Source organism: Trichomycterus rosablanca, chromosome 3 (assembly GCF_030014385.1).
Source record: "Trichomycterus rosablanca isolate fTriRos1 chromosome 3, fTriRos1.hap1, whole genome shotgun sequence".
NCBI classification, from domain to species: domain Eukaryota; kingdom Metazoa; phylum Chordata; class Actinopteri; order Siluriformes; family Trichomycteridae; genus Trichomycterus; species Trichomycterus rosablanca.
Genome location: NC_085990.1, coordinates 27,158,676 through 27,171,922, shown reverse-complemented (window position 1 = coordinate 27,171,922; position 13,247 = coordinate 27,158,676). Strand labels below are relative to the sequence as shown.

Sequence of the window (13,247 nt, the reverse complement as noted above, 5' to 3'; positions counted from 1 at the left end):
CCACAGTAAACAAAGTTTTTTTAGTTTTGAATTATCACCAGAAAGCATGAGACAAAAGAGTTGATCAAATAGTTATTTTTAATTCTGTCATAATTACATAATATGAGCAAGAATATCTGATGTTGAAGTCAAACCTAACCTCTCACTTGAAGCCCAACTTACTAAACTGAATAGAATTGAATAGAATAGAATAGAATGCCTTTATTGTCATTGCACAACGAAATTTTTTTGAGCATCTCCTTCACTGTATTTACAAAATAAACATACACATCTAGATACAAAAATAAACGTGTGGTTTTAAGAACTTTACAGAAGAAAAAAAAGAAGGTTATTGCACAGTCCCTATAAATTGCACATTATTTCCTAGGATGTAAAGTTTGATAGTTTAGTGTTTTTATGGCAGAGGGGTAAAAGCTTTTCAAGGGTCTGGAAGTACGGGCCTTGATACTCCTATAGCGCCTACCAGAGGGCAACAAGGAGAACAGGTTGCAAAAAGGGTGAAATGAGTCCTTAATGATGTTTGTGGCCCGACGCAGGCATCGGGTTCTGTAAATGTTCTCTAGTAAAGGCAGCTAGCTCAGTGTTGATGGTTCTCTGAGCTGATTTGATGACCCTCTGAAGAACCTTCTTGTCAGCCTCAGAGCAGCTGGCATACCACACCAGAATGCCATGGGTGAGTATGCTTTCCACAGTGCTGCGATAGAAGGACACCAATAGCTGCTTGGACATGTTGGCTTTTCTTAGTGTCCTTAAAAAGTAGAGTCGCTTCTGTGCTTTTTTCATTAGAGAGGTGGTGTTGGTGGTCCATGTGAGGTCCTGGGAGATGTGTGTGCCTAGGAATTTGAAGTTAGACACTCTCTCTACTGTGTTTCCTCCGATGTATAAGGGAGTAGGTTCCTCTCTCTGTCTCCTGAAGCAGATGACCTTTTTGTTTTAGAGGTGTTGAGTGCCAGGTTGTTAATGGAGCACCATTCAGACAGTTTGAGGACTTCTTTCCTGTAGGCAGACTCATCTCCATTCTGTATTAATCCTATTATATACAGTATATTATATGAAGCTGTTATATTGGACACATTGTGGGAAGAACCAATTCATTGGAAAGGACAATTGTGCATAGAAGAGTAAATGAGGAAGAGGACGACCAACAACAAGATGGGTGGATACAATTAGAGGAACAAGTCGGAATTGACTCCAGTGGCCTAATTAGAGCCTATATTTCAAACCCACCACACAGGTTTGGGATGAATTGGAATGTCAGTTGTGAATCAGCATCTAAAAATAATTGCCTTTTGTTATAAATCTTTATTGAAGTCAGAATAAGGAGACAGGAGACCACCAATGAGATTGTAGAAGAGTAAGGGAATTATAAAGCTCATACACAAAAACCTTACTAAGGAAGTCTGAAAAGGTCTGGCCTTCCTTAAAAAACAGTGTTTACATGGATGAAAAAATGCATTACAAAATCCTTTGGAAAGTATAAAAGCGGTAAAGGCTGTTAAAATGACAGAGAGAGATCGGCAACCCATGTTTACTGTCAAGTGGTCACATACTTTTGACAAGTTAGTGTATAAGTTTATCATCTAGTGGCCTTGCTAAAGGACTTTACAGCAGCTTGATTATACTGTACAACATAGACATTTTAAAACACCCCTTACACGCATTAACAAGATATAAAAATGTTTAAAGCTCTGTAAGCGTCATCACTAGGTTCATATGTATAAACTGCAATTCCAAAAGGACCCCTACACAGGACCACTACAGAGTAGGTATTATTTAGGTGGTGGATAATTCTCAGCACTGCAGTGATACTGACATGGTGGTGGTGTGTTAGTGTGTGTTGTGCTGGTATGAGTGGATCAGACACAGCAGCCCTGCTGGAGTTTTTAAATACCGTGTCCACTCTATTAGACACTCCTACCTTGTTGGTCCACCTCCATCAGCATTGCTGTGTTCTATCCACTCATACCAGCACAACACACACTAACACACCATCACCATGTCATTGTCACTGCAGTGCTGAGAATGATCCACCACCTAAATAATACCTACTCTGTAGTGGTCCTGACCATTGAAGTACAGCATGAAAGGTGGGCTAACAAAGTATGTAGAGAAACAGATGGACTACAGTCAGTAATTGTAGAAACTAAAAATGCTTCTATATGGTAAGTGGAGCTGATAAAATGGACAGTGAGTGTAGAAACAAGGAGGTGGTTTTAATGTTATGGCTGATCAGTGTATTTGACAGTGGTTTCCAGTCTGACATTTTTCCAGGATTCCCTTAATCTTTTCACAGTTATGTATGGTAGATGGTGACAGACCTAAATTATTTTCAATGTTTGTAAATATTGTTTAAGAAGCACTAACAAAATAGACCAGTCTAAAATATTGCAAAATTTTATTCGTGCTTTAGGGTTTACAGTAAATCTACAGCTACTGGAACATTTACAGGTGCTGCTTTAAACAAAAGTGGTTGTTTTATTGTATTGTTTAAAATCAAACAACCGATTTTATCTACATCACTGTTCAAAAGAAATCATTAATATAGAGTTCAGTGCTACACTAAAGTATGTTACAATTAAACCATCACTCTGTAGTTAATCTATACAGCATCGTTTCATTTCTAATATACACTTATTGTAGCTATTTACACTAAAACAAAACATATTTCCAAATGAATTCAATTAATTAACAATCATAATAATAATAATAATACAGTTTAACAAGATCAAAATCAACCATCTCATTCTGACAAATACAGTAATTCAAAATACTTCATAAGCAATTTCTAGATGCCAAAAATACACAGTATATTAATAAACATAAAGCAAAATGTTCTTTAAAATGCTGTTATTTAAAAAAAAATATTAGATCAAGGAAATTATTGCATTTATTTAACACAATTAGAATGTAATTACCATGCTGTAATGTGTATGCAACACCTCTTCAGATGTGTGTTATCGGTCCTCCCATTATTACATTCCCATTATTACCCCCCCCCCCCCCCCCCCATGTGTACTGCTGTATTTTTAGGAGTCATCACAGCATTATTCTGTAGTATTTGTAATTTACTCAAGCAGTCATTTGTGAATGTGACTATGTGAATTTCTTTACATAAGAGGTCAGATTTCTGAGTCTGATCCTTTCCATTGAAGCACATGACCAGTCGACTTCAAGCAGGTGGATTTGATCTCATCAGAAACGTTAAATTCATACATTTACACACCTATTATTAATGAGCACACCAATTACTAGGAAATTCAAAAATTGTATTCAATTCCAGAACAAAATCCAAACAGAAGCATTTATACTAGTGGTCTCTGAATTGTGGCCACCACTGAGCGCAGTTCTCCTTTAATATGTGGTCTTCATGCTAGATCTTCAAATTCATTTTTAATCTACACGCCTTTATGAACACTCTAAACTTCTCTTTTTTCATCAGTTGTGACCAGCAGCCTGTAATATTTAATGACGGGAGGTGGAATAGTTAGAACCTGGAAGTGAGTCGGCTACTGCACACGTGTCGGCGGGGTGTGGTAGTCACAGCTCTCCTCACCCAGGAGTGGAGATCAACATCAGTAGAGAGGAAGCGTAATGCAATCAGGTAATTAAATATGACTAGATATAATAATAATATGTTATTGCTAATGTGCATGTTGGTGAATATGACTTTGAGTCCATAATGCAGCTTGCATGGAAGAACTCAGCATTTGCACTGTATCAATCAAAAACGCAGAAGGTCCAGGATTCTGACATGTCAGGTGAGATTTTCTTAATGCTAAATATTATGAGTGAGAATCTTCATGTACAAAGTATCTTCAAAAAGTTTCCGCACTTTTATATTTTCATTGAAAACGGTAAAGATGGGAGGAGTAGTACTTGGTCGTGTCTGAGAGACTGAGAGAGAGCTTATAGTCCGGATTTAGCGTCATCCGATTTCCACCTTTTTGAAACGCACAAAGAAGCTTTAAGGGGAAGAAGATTTTCATGATGATGATGATGATGATGTGAAAGCAGCGGTGTATCAGTGGCTATGCGCTTAACCAAAAACATTTTTTGCTGATGCCATTAAAAAGTTGATACCACGCTGGGAAAAATGCATCAGAAGGTGACTGTGTAGAAAAGTGATGTAATTTGTTTTTTAAATTCTTAACAAATAGAGTTTAAAAAGTGCAGAAACTTTTTGAAGAACACCCATACCTCACAATTTGATGCAATTCCAATTTAGGTAGAAACATATTCTAGATGCATTTTAATAAAATATGATTCTATAAACAGTGGATTGTTTTTCACTGTGAACACTTGTTGCCTTTTCATTTGAATCATCAGATATCTCTTAAAACAAAATAATCAGCACTGTTAACACAACAAGGAATAAAAAAAAGCAAAGGAATTTATAAGAATATGTATTGTGTGGTCTTTACTCAAACCCCGAATCTCAGTGGTAGTGGGCTAGCGTACTTTATGCCCACCAACATATTTGGTTTGAATGTGATTGAACTCTCTCTATTCTTTTTCAAACAAAGTACACATTCTGATCCTTCATGTAGGAGACATACATGTGTCAAGTGTGTAAACTTGCCCTCAAGAGTTGTAACCTCAGTAGACAGTATACAATTCTACTGATTCTTTTAGAAACCTAAAATCTGGATATTAAATATTAGCAAGTGTCAACAATAGTGGTTGCTTTTGTTAGTGGTGTGAATGCAGAGTAACATTCTGAATTCCAGCTGATTAAAATCAAAGCCAAACCTGTATGGCAAACACAACTGGTTTTCTAGCAGCTTTACACTGAAGCAGAAGGACCAACACGCACATTCCTACATGTCGGGCGCCACATCATCATAATGCCCCATTACATTTCAATATGAAAAAAATATACATACATAATGTAGGCTTGTGTTTACTACATCATACACCTACTACTATTTCAGACTGATTAGGTTATCGTATTAGCACTTTCTATTACAGTGAAAAAGTACAAAAAGCTTTTAGAAGCTGCTCACATTCGTCTATCAGTCTGCTCTGATGCTCACTACTGTTAGCGTTGTCTTCATAGTGCAAAAGCGAGAATAAGAAACTAGGAGACGCAACCGAGGACGCCTGGCTTTACTTTACACCCGCAGAGAGAAGAACATCTCAATTGAATTTTCTAGAAGAAAAAATACAAACAATTAGAGTTGGTCATTAATCTCATAGAACATGGAACATTACTTTTGGGTGACAGTTTGCATAGCTACATACACCGATGAACCAAAACATTAGGACCACCTCCCTAAAAATGTGTGCACCAATTATTCTGTAACAGCTGTTTGACTGATGGCACCTGCACAGAGACAAGGTATAATGAGGATCAGTGTGTGTCTTTCCGTACACAAAGCTGATCCACACATGAACTCGCCTCGTGCAGGTGAAAAGATGCAATTGGCTACTGTACGCGTGTCGGAGGGGGTGCGTTAGTCACAGCTCTCCTCAGTCTGAGCAGATGTCAACATCAGTAAGTAGAGAGGAAGCGTAATGCAATCTGGTAATTGGATATGACTAGATTGGGAGGAAAATGCAATAATAATAACAACAACAATAATAATAATAATAATATGTTATTGCTAATGTGCATGTTGGTGAATATGGCTTTGATTCCATAATGCAGCTTGCATGGAAGAACACGGCATTCACACTGCAGCAATCGAAAACACAGAAGGTCCAGGATTCTGACATGTCAGGTGACATCTCAATTAATGTAACAGCTGTTTGTGTGAATTTGCAAGTTTGAATCTCAGAAGAGCCGCTGACCTGGCCGGGTGTCCAGAACAACACAATTGGCTGTGTTTGAGAGAAGAAAGGTCAGGTGAGCGTTGCACCTGGCTCTCTGTATGCGATAAGGCTCTGTGTTGTAACCCAACACTGGTAGGCAGTAAGAAGCAGACAAAGATTATACACGTGTCGGATAGGGCATGTGGTGTTCTGACTCTTTTTGATTAGATCGAGGCTTGTGTAAGCAGCAGCGGATTCAAGAACTGGAAATGACTGAATTGGAAGATAAGGGGAGACAAATCCATAAAAAACAATGCTGCATGTGAGGGTCAGGGATCTAATAAATGTTGGGCTGATGGTAGTTTTTCAAAACAGCAGGAGTTCCCAAAAACAATGGTTCGAGGAGGGACAAGCCACAAACTGCCGACAGGTTGTTAAACAACCAAGACTAATTGATGCAAGAGGACATGACATCTATGGGGTCTGATTTGGACCAACAGAAGATCTGGTTCAGAAGATGTGGATCAAATTGCAGATCATTTTAATACCGGTGATAAAGTGAATGTGTCACAACACACAAGGCATCAAATCCTGTGTATGGAGCTGTGTAGTTGCAGGCCAGTCAAAGCACCCATGCTAACTCCTGTCCACTGTCAAAAGTACCTACAGTGGGCATGCAGACATCGGAACAGGACATTGGAGCATTGGCTAAAGCTCGAACGGTCAGACAAATCCTGTATTCCCCAAGATCATATAGACGGATAGGAGTGTGTGCATCGTTTACCTGGTGAAGAGATGCTCCAGGATGCACCTTGCAACTTACAGACAATCAAAACCTGCTGGTTAAATCCTGGTACCAGATAGCACAGGACTCTTTCACTCCTTCACTTATTGTAGTTTGTCTTGGTGGGTCAGAGCTGTTTTGACAGCTATTTAGATAGGTGGTCTTAATGTCCTGATCGGTGTAGTGTGTACAAATTAGCACCTATTGCAACTGTTTTGGCAGGTTAGTAAAAGTGTAAATAAAAAACTTGAAACTTTTATGAACTGCTTTTTTCAGCCTGAGAAATGTCTATCCTCAACAGCAAACCATTAAGAATAACAATTAAATCATGCACAAGAAATATGACAATTCTTTTTTTCCTAAATGACATCACAGTATTTGTAGACATAATAAACTAGAGAATGTAAAATGGTGAATTAATGTGCAGTTACCTTCTCCGCCGCTGAAAATATAGATGAATGAGCCACTGTGCTATGAAGGGCCAGATGAGAGCGAAGGCCACTGTGCCAGGGGAAATATCAAACACCCACCAGGACGGTTTCTGTACATAAACAAATATTATTCATAAATATATTAAAGTGATTCAATCTATTTTTTCTTTCAGCTGCTCTAGTATTTTCAGGGGTCACAACAGTGGATCATTCTGGTCCGCATACCTGATTTGGTTGCTATTCTTAACGCAACCCTCAAAATTTTTATGTGGTCTTGGTACCGGAACTGAAAGCGCATCTCCCAATGGTCTAACCCTAACCAACTGTCTAACTATAAAACATGTATATGTACAGTAGATGCCCATTAGTTAACCCTTTAATATGGTTAAGCTTTGGTTGAGCTTACTTTGAGTCTAAATACTTAATAAGCTGTATTTAAATAATTTTGTTTGGGCCGTATCTACTCCTTGATTGACACATGTTAAACTTAAAAATACTGGTGGATGGTTTTAAGAAAACAGCCTTTCTAACCTACATGTCAAAGCTAGCAGCTGAAAAATCATCCATGAAAGTTGCATCATGTTTGTGATCAACTGTTTGTTAGATGCTCATTAAAAATACTGTGTGCACTAGTACAATATTAATTGTTTGATGTTGGTATAGTCCCAAGAAACTACGAAATGCAAAAAAATTATTTTCTTAGTGAGACCATTAAAGGGTTAAGAAAAAAATACTCTGCTGTGTTTACATTTGCCACCTTATTTTATCCAAACAACATTCTGTGTCCTTATGTTTGTATTTTGTTCCATATATTTAAGCACATGCTTAAATATGACCAGTCAATGAGAAAAAGCACCACTCCTCTTTTTTTATTTTTAAATAGTACAATGTACAATGTGAGCAGCGGTTGCTGAACTGTTGGGTTACTAGATTAATGATCTAGTGATAATATCATATTTATTAATTTATCAAACATCATACTACACTCAATTGTTTCAAATTCTTGGAACGAGTGCTGGTCTGGAAAATCTGGCTCAGTTTTACAAATCATTTCAGTGGGTGAAACTTTGAACTGGGTCAGAAGCCACTTGGCGCAGAGGTTAAACTGAAATGTTACACAACATACCTTAGGAGTTCTACTGGCTGCTGGTAGCAGGTGCTCTGATGACAAGGCCGCTGATCTAGCCTGAGAAAATCAACAATTACTCAATAATGAAAAGAACATCTAATAATCTGTTAAATATAAGAAATTTTACAGTTTGGTAACTTAGTTTTATCTTACACAGACAGAAAATAAAAAGGTAAATATTTATTTATTTTTATTAGGATTTTCACGTCATGTTTTAGGCAGCTGTAGCCTAGTGGTTAAAGTACCAGACCAGTAATCAGAAGGTCGCTGGTTCAAGCCCCACCACTGTCAGGTGTAATACAGACATAAGAAGAACATGCAAAGTCCACACAGAAAGGAGCCTAACCACTCCACCTAGGGATCGAACACAGTGCTACCCATCGAGCCACATTGAGTTTCGAGGTATTTTTACCATAAGGATGTTTGGGGAAACCTGTTATGGCGTTCCATGGTCCGTGGAACTGCATATATTTTAGGCTAACGTAAAATAATGGGGTTGTTTTTGACACTTAAAATACACTTCATACACTTAAAATAACACAAATGTACTGTACTGTATTACAGTACTGTACAGCTAAACACAGAGTGGATTTGATTGTTATTTGTCTCATATTTGCATTTTGATGACGTTTCACCACACGGCTCAAGCCAAGTGCTGAACAAAGTGGCTGTTTATTGTTAATTTAAAATTAAATAATAAATTTTTTAAGGCTGAACACGTCAAATTTAAGGGAACGTCAAGTTTAAGGGTACAAATTTCTCCCTGATATTTCAAGTTTAGGGGACGTCAAGTTACAAGGTACCACTGTACTAAAAAAGTGTGTTGACCCTCTTAAGCATGGGAATGGCTAAAACTAGCTACTCACCTAGATATCTAGGTGCACATCTACAATTAGGGCACTAATTAAAAACCCTCAGTCAACTGGAACTGTGACAAACTTGCCTGGACGAGAACCCAACCTTTATTATAGCTAAATATTTGACTCCTGTGTTGTTGGTAAAAATGCTTTCACTGAACTCATTAAAACACATCTGCATCCCTGTGTGTAAAACTTGATGATGCGTTGTGTGAATCTGTGTATAAATGTTTCACCTGTGATGCTGTAAGAGCCTCGAGTGTGTGCAGTCTCTCCAGCACACTCTGCATGTCCTCCTGTAGCCTCGTCAGAGCCGTTACAATCTGTTCATTCAGATCAACACCAGCAGCTCTATCTGATCCCCAGCGCTCCCCATCGCCTCCTGCACCATGTAATGATCCTGGAAGCCCGGAACCCGAGTCTGAGCCAGGAGACCTGGAGCCTGAGGGAGCAGAGAATGGTATATTAAAGCAGGTTGTGCATTCCTACCAGCGTCCGTCCCCTCTGACATTAGTGTTGTCAGCCGCTTCTTTACACTAGTCAGTGTTGGATTCTCACAGAAAGTCATGCCAAGTATGGAGGGTCACACTATACCCTATGTGTTCCTCCACTACTATACCAGAGCCTTAACAAGTAAGCAGGAGGAGAATCCCTCCCTGACCTTTCCTTCATCAGACAATGCCAATTGAGTCTGTTGTGTGCCAAGCCAAGCTGGTAGCACCTTTGGGACTCAAAAAATACTCAAAAGCTTAAACTCTCAGTAAATATAGTGGTGGCTGAGTGTACAAGACTGTATAAGACCATTAAAGCAACCAGGAAAGTGGTCAGATATCACAGCAGCCCAATATGCTGAGACCAGAGCTGTGAGTCTTCTGGTGCCACCAGACACTCAACAGACTGACCATGTCTAATACATATTTTATACATAAAAATTGGTAGAGATTAGTATATTACATAACAATAACAACTTTAGTTAATATATTATGGCCTTTACATATACACAGTTCACTGGACAGGTCAGGCAAGTCTGCTTCCACCAGAAAACACTGGGTGCAAGACAGGAATACCCTTGACAGAGCACCAATCCTTCGCAGGGCTTCGGTCATGCCCCTTTTCAGACATATCTAATAACGTCTAGACGCCCAGCTGGTCTAGAACACCTCAGAGTCCCACAGAGAGCAGTATTGCATACTTTAAGTCACACACTCTACTATCCATGAATCAACCACCTCTCTTACAGCCAGCAGAGGCTGCACCTGCAGCAGCACTGAGGTACCTCTGCAATTACCCCCCTCCCCAACTCAGGGGCAAGCAATTGTGTACATGTGGGCATCCAGCCGGCCAATAGCATTCTGAAATTTAAACCCCGTATCACAGCAGTGGGGGGATAGCGTAACAAATTGCTGCGCCACCCAAATGCCGACTTTATATGTAACGAAATCAAATCAGTGTGCCATCATTATTTAATCATTATTCTTGGTCAAGCCATTTAAACTACACCCTAAGGCTGGAATTATATGGGCACCTTGACTAGCTATATAGAATCAACTGAAGAATCAACTGCTTCCCATGTGCACAGAGGTCTAGTAAGACATGCTTTGACAAGTTTGTTGGCATCCATTGACCTGCATTAAACACTTTCCACATACACAATCCAAAATTTTGAATAGTGGATGCTGTCATAGCTGGGGGATACTTTTAGAATAAAATGTCCAATCTATGGCTATATACAGTGGGGTCAAAAAGTATTTAGTCAGCCACTGATTGTGCAGGTTCTCCTACTTAGAAAGATGAGAGAGGTCTGTAATTTTCATCACAGGTACACTTCAACTATGAGAGACAAAATGAGAAAAAAAAAATCCAGGAAATCACATTGTAGGATTTTTAAAGAATTTATTTGTAAATTATGGTGGAAAAAAAGTATTTGGTCAATAACAAACAAGCAAGATTTCTGGCTCTCACAGACCAGTAAATTCTTCTTTAAGAAGCTCTTCTGTCCTCCACTCGTTACCTGTATTAATGGCACCTGTTTGACCTCGTTATCTGTATAAAAGACACCTGTCCACAGCCTCAAACAGTCAGACTCCAAACTCAACCATGGCCAAGACCAAAGAGCTGTTGAAGGACACCAGGAAGAAAATTGTAGACCTGCACCAGGCTGGGAAGAGTAAATCTACAATAGGCAAGCAGGTTGGTGTGAATAAATCAACTGTGGGAACAATTGTAAGAAAATGGAAGACATACAAGACCATTGATAATCTCCCTTGGGGTCAAGATCTCATCCCATGGGGTCAAAATGATCATGAGAACAGTGAGCAAAAATCCCAGAACTACACGGAGGGACCTGATGAATGACCTGCAGAGAGCTGGGACCAAATTAACAAAGGCTACCATCAGTAACACACTACGCCGAGAGGGACTCAAATCCTGCAGTGCCAGGCGTGTCCCCCTGCTTAAGCCAGTACATGTCCAGGCTCGTCTGATGTTTGCCAGAGAGCATATGGATGATACAGAAGAGGATTGGGAGAATATCATGTGGTCAGATGAAACCAAAATGGAACTCTTTGGTAAAAACTCAACTCGTCGTGTTTGGAGGAAGAAGAATGAACACCATACCTACTGTGAAGCATGGGGGTGGAAACATCATGCTTTGGGGCTGTTTTTCTGCAAAGGGGACAGGACGACTGATCCGTGTTAAGGGAAGAATGAACGGGGCCATGTATCGTGAGATTTTAAGCCAAAACCTCCTTCCATCAGTGAGAGCATTGAAGATGGAACGTGGCTGGGTCTTCCAGCATGACAATGATCCCAAACACACCGCTCGGTCAACGAAGGAGTGGCTCCGTAAAAAGCATTTCAAGGTCCTGGAGTGGCCTAGCCAGTCTCCAGACCTCAACCCCATAGAAAATTTGTGGAGTCCGTGTTGCCCAGCGACAGCCCCAAAACATCACTGCTCTAGAGGAGATCTGCATGGAGGAATGGGCCAAAATACCAGCTACAGTGTGTGCAAACCTGGTGAAGACTTACAGGAAACGTTTGACCTCTGTCATTGCCAACAAAGGTTATGTTACAAAGTATTGAGTTGAACTTTTGTTATTGACCAAATACTTATTTTCCACCATAATTTACAAATAAATTCTTTAAAAATCCTACAATGGGATTTCCTGGATTTTTTTTTCTCATTTTGTCTCTCATAGTTGAAGTGTACCTATGATGAAAATTACAGACCTCTCTCATCTTTCTAAGTAGGAGAACCTGCACAATCAGTGGCTGACTAAATACTTTTTGGCCCCACTGTAGTATGTACTGTTTGTCTGTTGGTGACATACAGCAATAAGAAAAATAATTACATCAATAATTATGATTATTAAGGTGGCCCTACCTCGTCTCCTCCTGATAAGAGAGCTGCCGGCTCGGTCAGTGTTCAGTCCAGGCCTCTGTACTTCTCCCTCACCCTTCTTTCCATCCTCTCCTCCATACTGAACCCCTTCTTGTCCGCTCAGCATGATCTCTTCCTCTAGTAATGAAGGTTCCTCCAAAGAGCATACAGAACTGTGGTTTTCCTCCAAAGACATCTTCACCTGAGCCTCACTGTTCTGCTGAACCCATACACACAACACAAAAAAAAATCATGTAGCATAGCGCTCAGGTGGTACAGCGATAAAACACTAGCACACCAGAGATGAAATCTCAAACTTGTTGATTCAAATTTCAGCTCTGCTGGCAGGCTGGATGCCTGAGCAAACAATGATCGACTCGTTCGCAGTAGGAGGAGAGTCCTTATGACTAATGCAATTAGGCACCTGCAATGAATGAAAAGATGCAGTCGGTACTGCACATGTGTAGGAGGGGGCGTGTGTTAGTCACGGCTCTCCTCGGTCAGGAGTGGAGGTCAGCATCAGTAGAGGGGAAGCGAAATGCAACTGGGTAATTGGACACGACTAGATTGGGAGAAAAAATGGGAGAGGGCTGCATACTGGTATCTGTCTTCTCCAACCCATGTTGTAAATGGAGGGCACGCTATGCTTTATGTGTTCTTCCACTACTCAAACCAAAGCCTCAACTAGAAAACAGGGGTCCCTGTTGGAGCAGGAGTGAGGAAAATTCTTAATTCAGCTTTTCTTCCTCAGACAAGGCCAAACGTGACAGCTGAGTGGACGTCAAGGCTGGAAGTACTACGAAGCCTTAATCTCAAAAGCTTGATCCCTCTGCAATGGGTTCGGAATTAGTTTAGGTATCGCAGCAGTCTAATGAGCTCATTAGTTTGATCATGTCTAAGGGAGGAATCTCCTCCT

The 13,247-nt window shown here is 39.9% G+C and overlaps 1 protein-coding gene across 3 annotated transcripts in view; it reads right to left on the bottom strand.

Annotated features, from left to right (window-relative positions):
* Positions 1–2,378: 2,378 nt before the first annotated feature.
* The window catches only part of acbd5a (acyl-CoA binding domain containing 5a), a 40,246-nt gene continuing 29,377 nt past the window's right edge, over positions 2,379–13,247 (bottom strand). For 2 of the 3 annotated variants that reach the window (XM_062991131.1, XM_062991133.1), the window contains 5 exons: positions 12,335–12,551; positions 9,189–9,394; positions 8,093–8,152; positions 6,967–7,076; positions 2,379–5,149 (listed from right to left, as the gene is read on the bottom strand). In XM_062991131.1, the coding sequence (XP_062847201.1) occupies positions 5,137–5,149; positions 6,967–7,076; positions 8,093–8,152; positions 9,189–9,394; positions 12,335–12,551 (606 nt within the window). In that variant the 3' untranslated portion in view covers positions 2,379–5,136. The remainder of the gene's footprint in view (positions 5,150–6,966; positions 7,077–8,092; positions 8,153–9,188; positions 9,395–12,334; positions 12,552–13,247) is intronic. The other variant, XM_062991132.1, reaches the window with a different exon arrangement.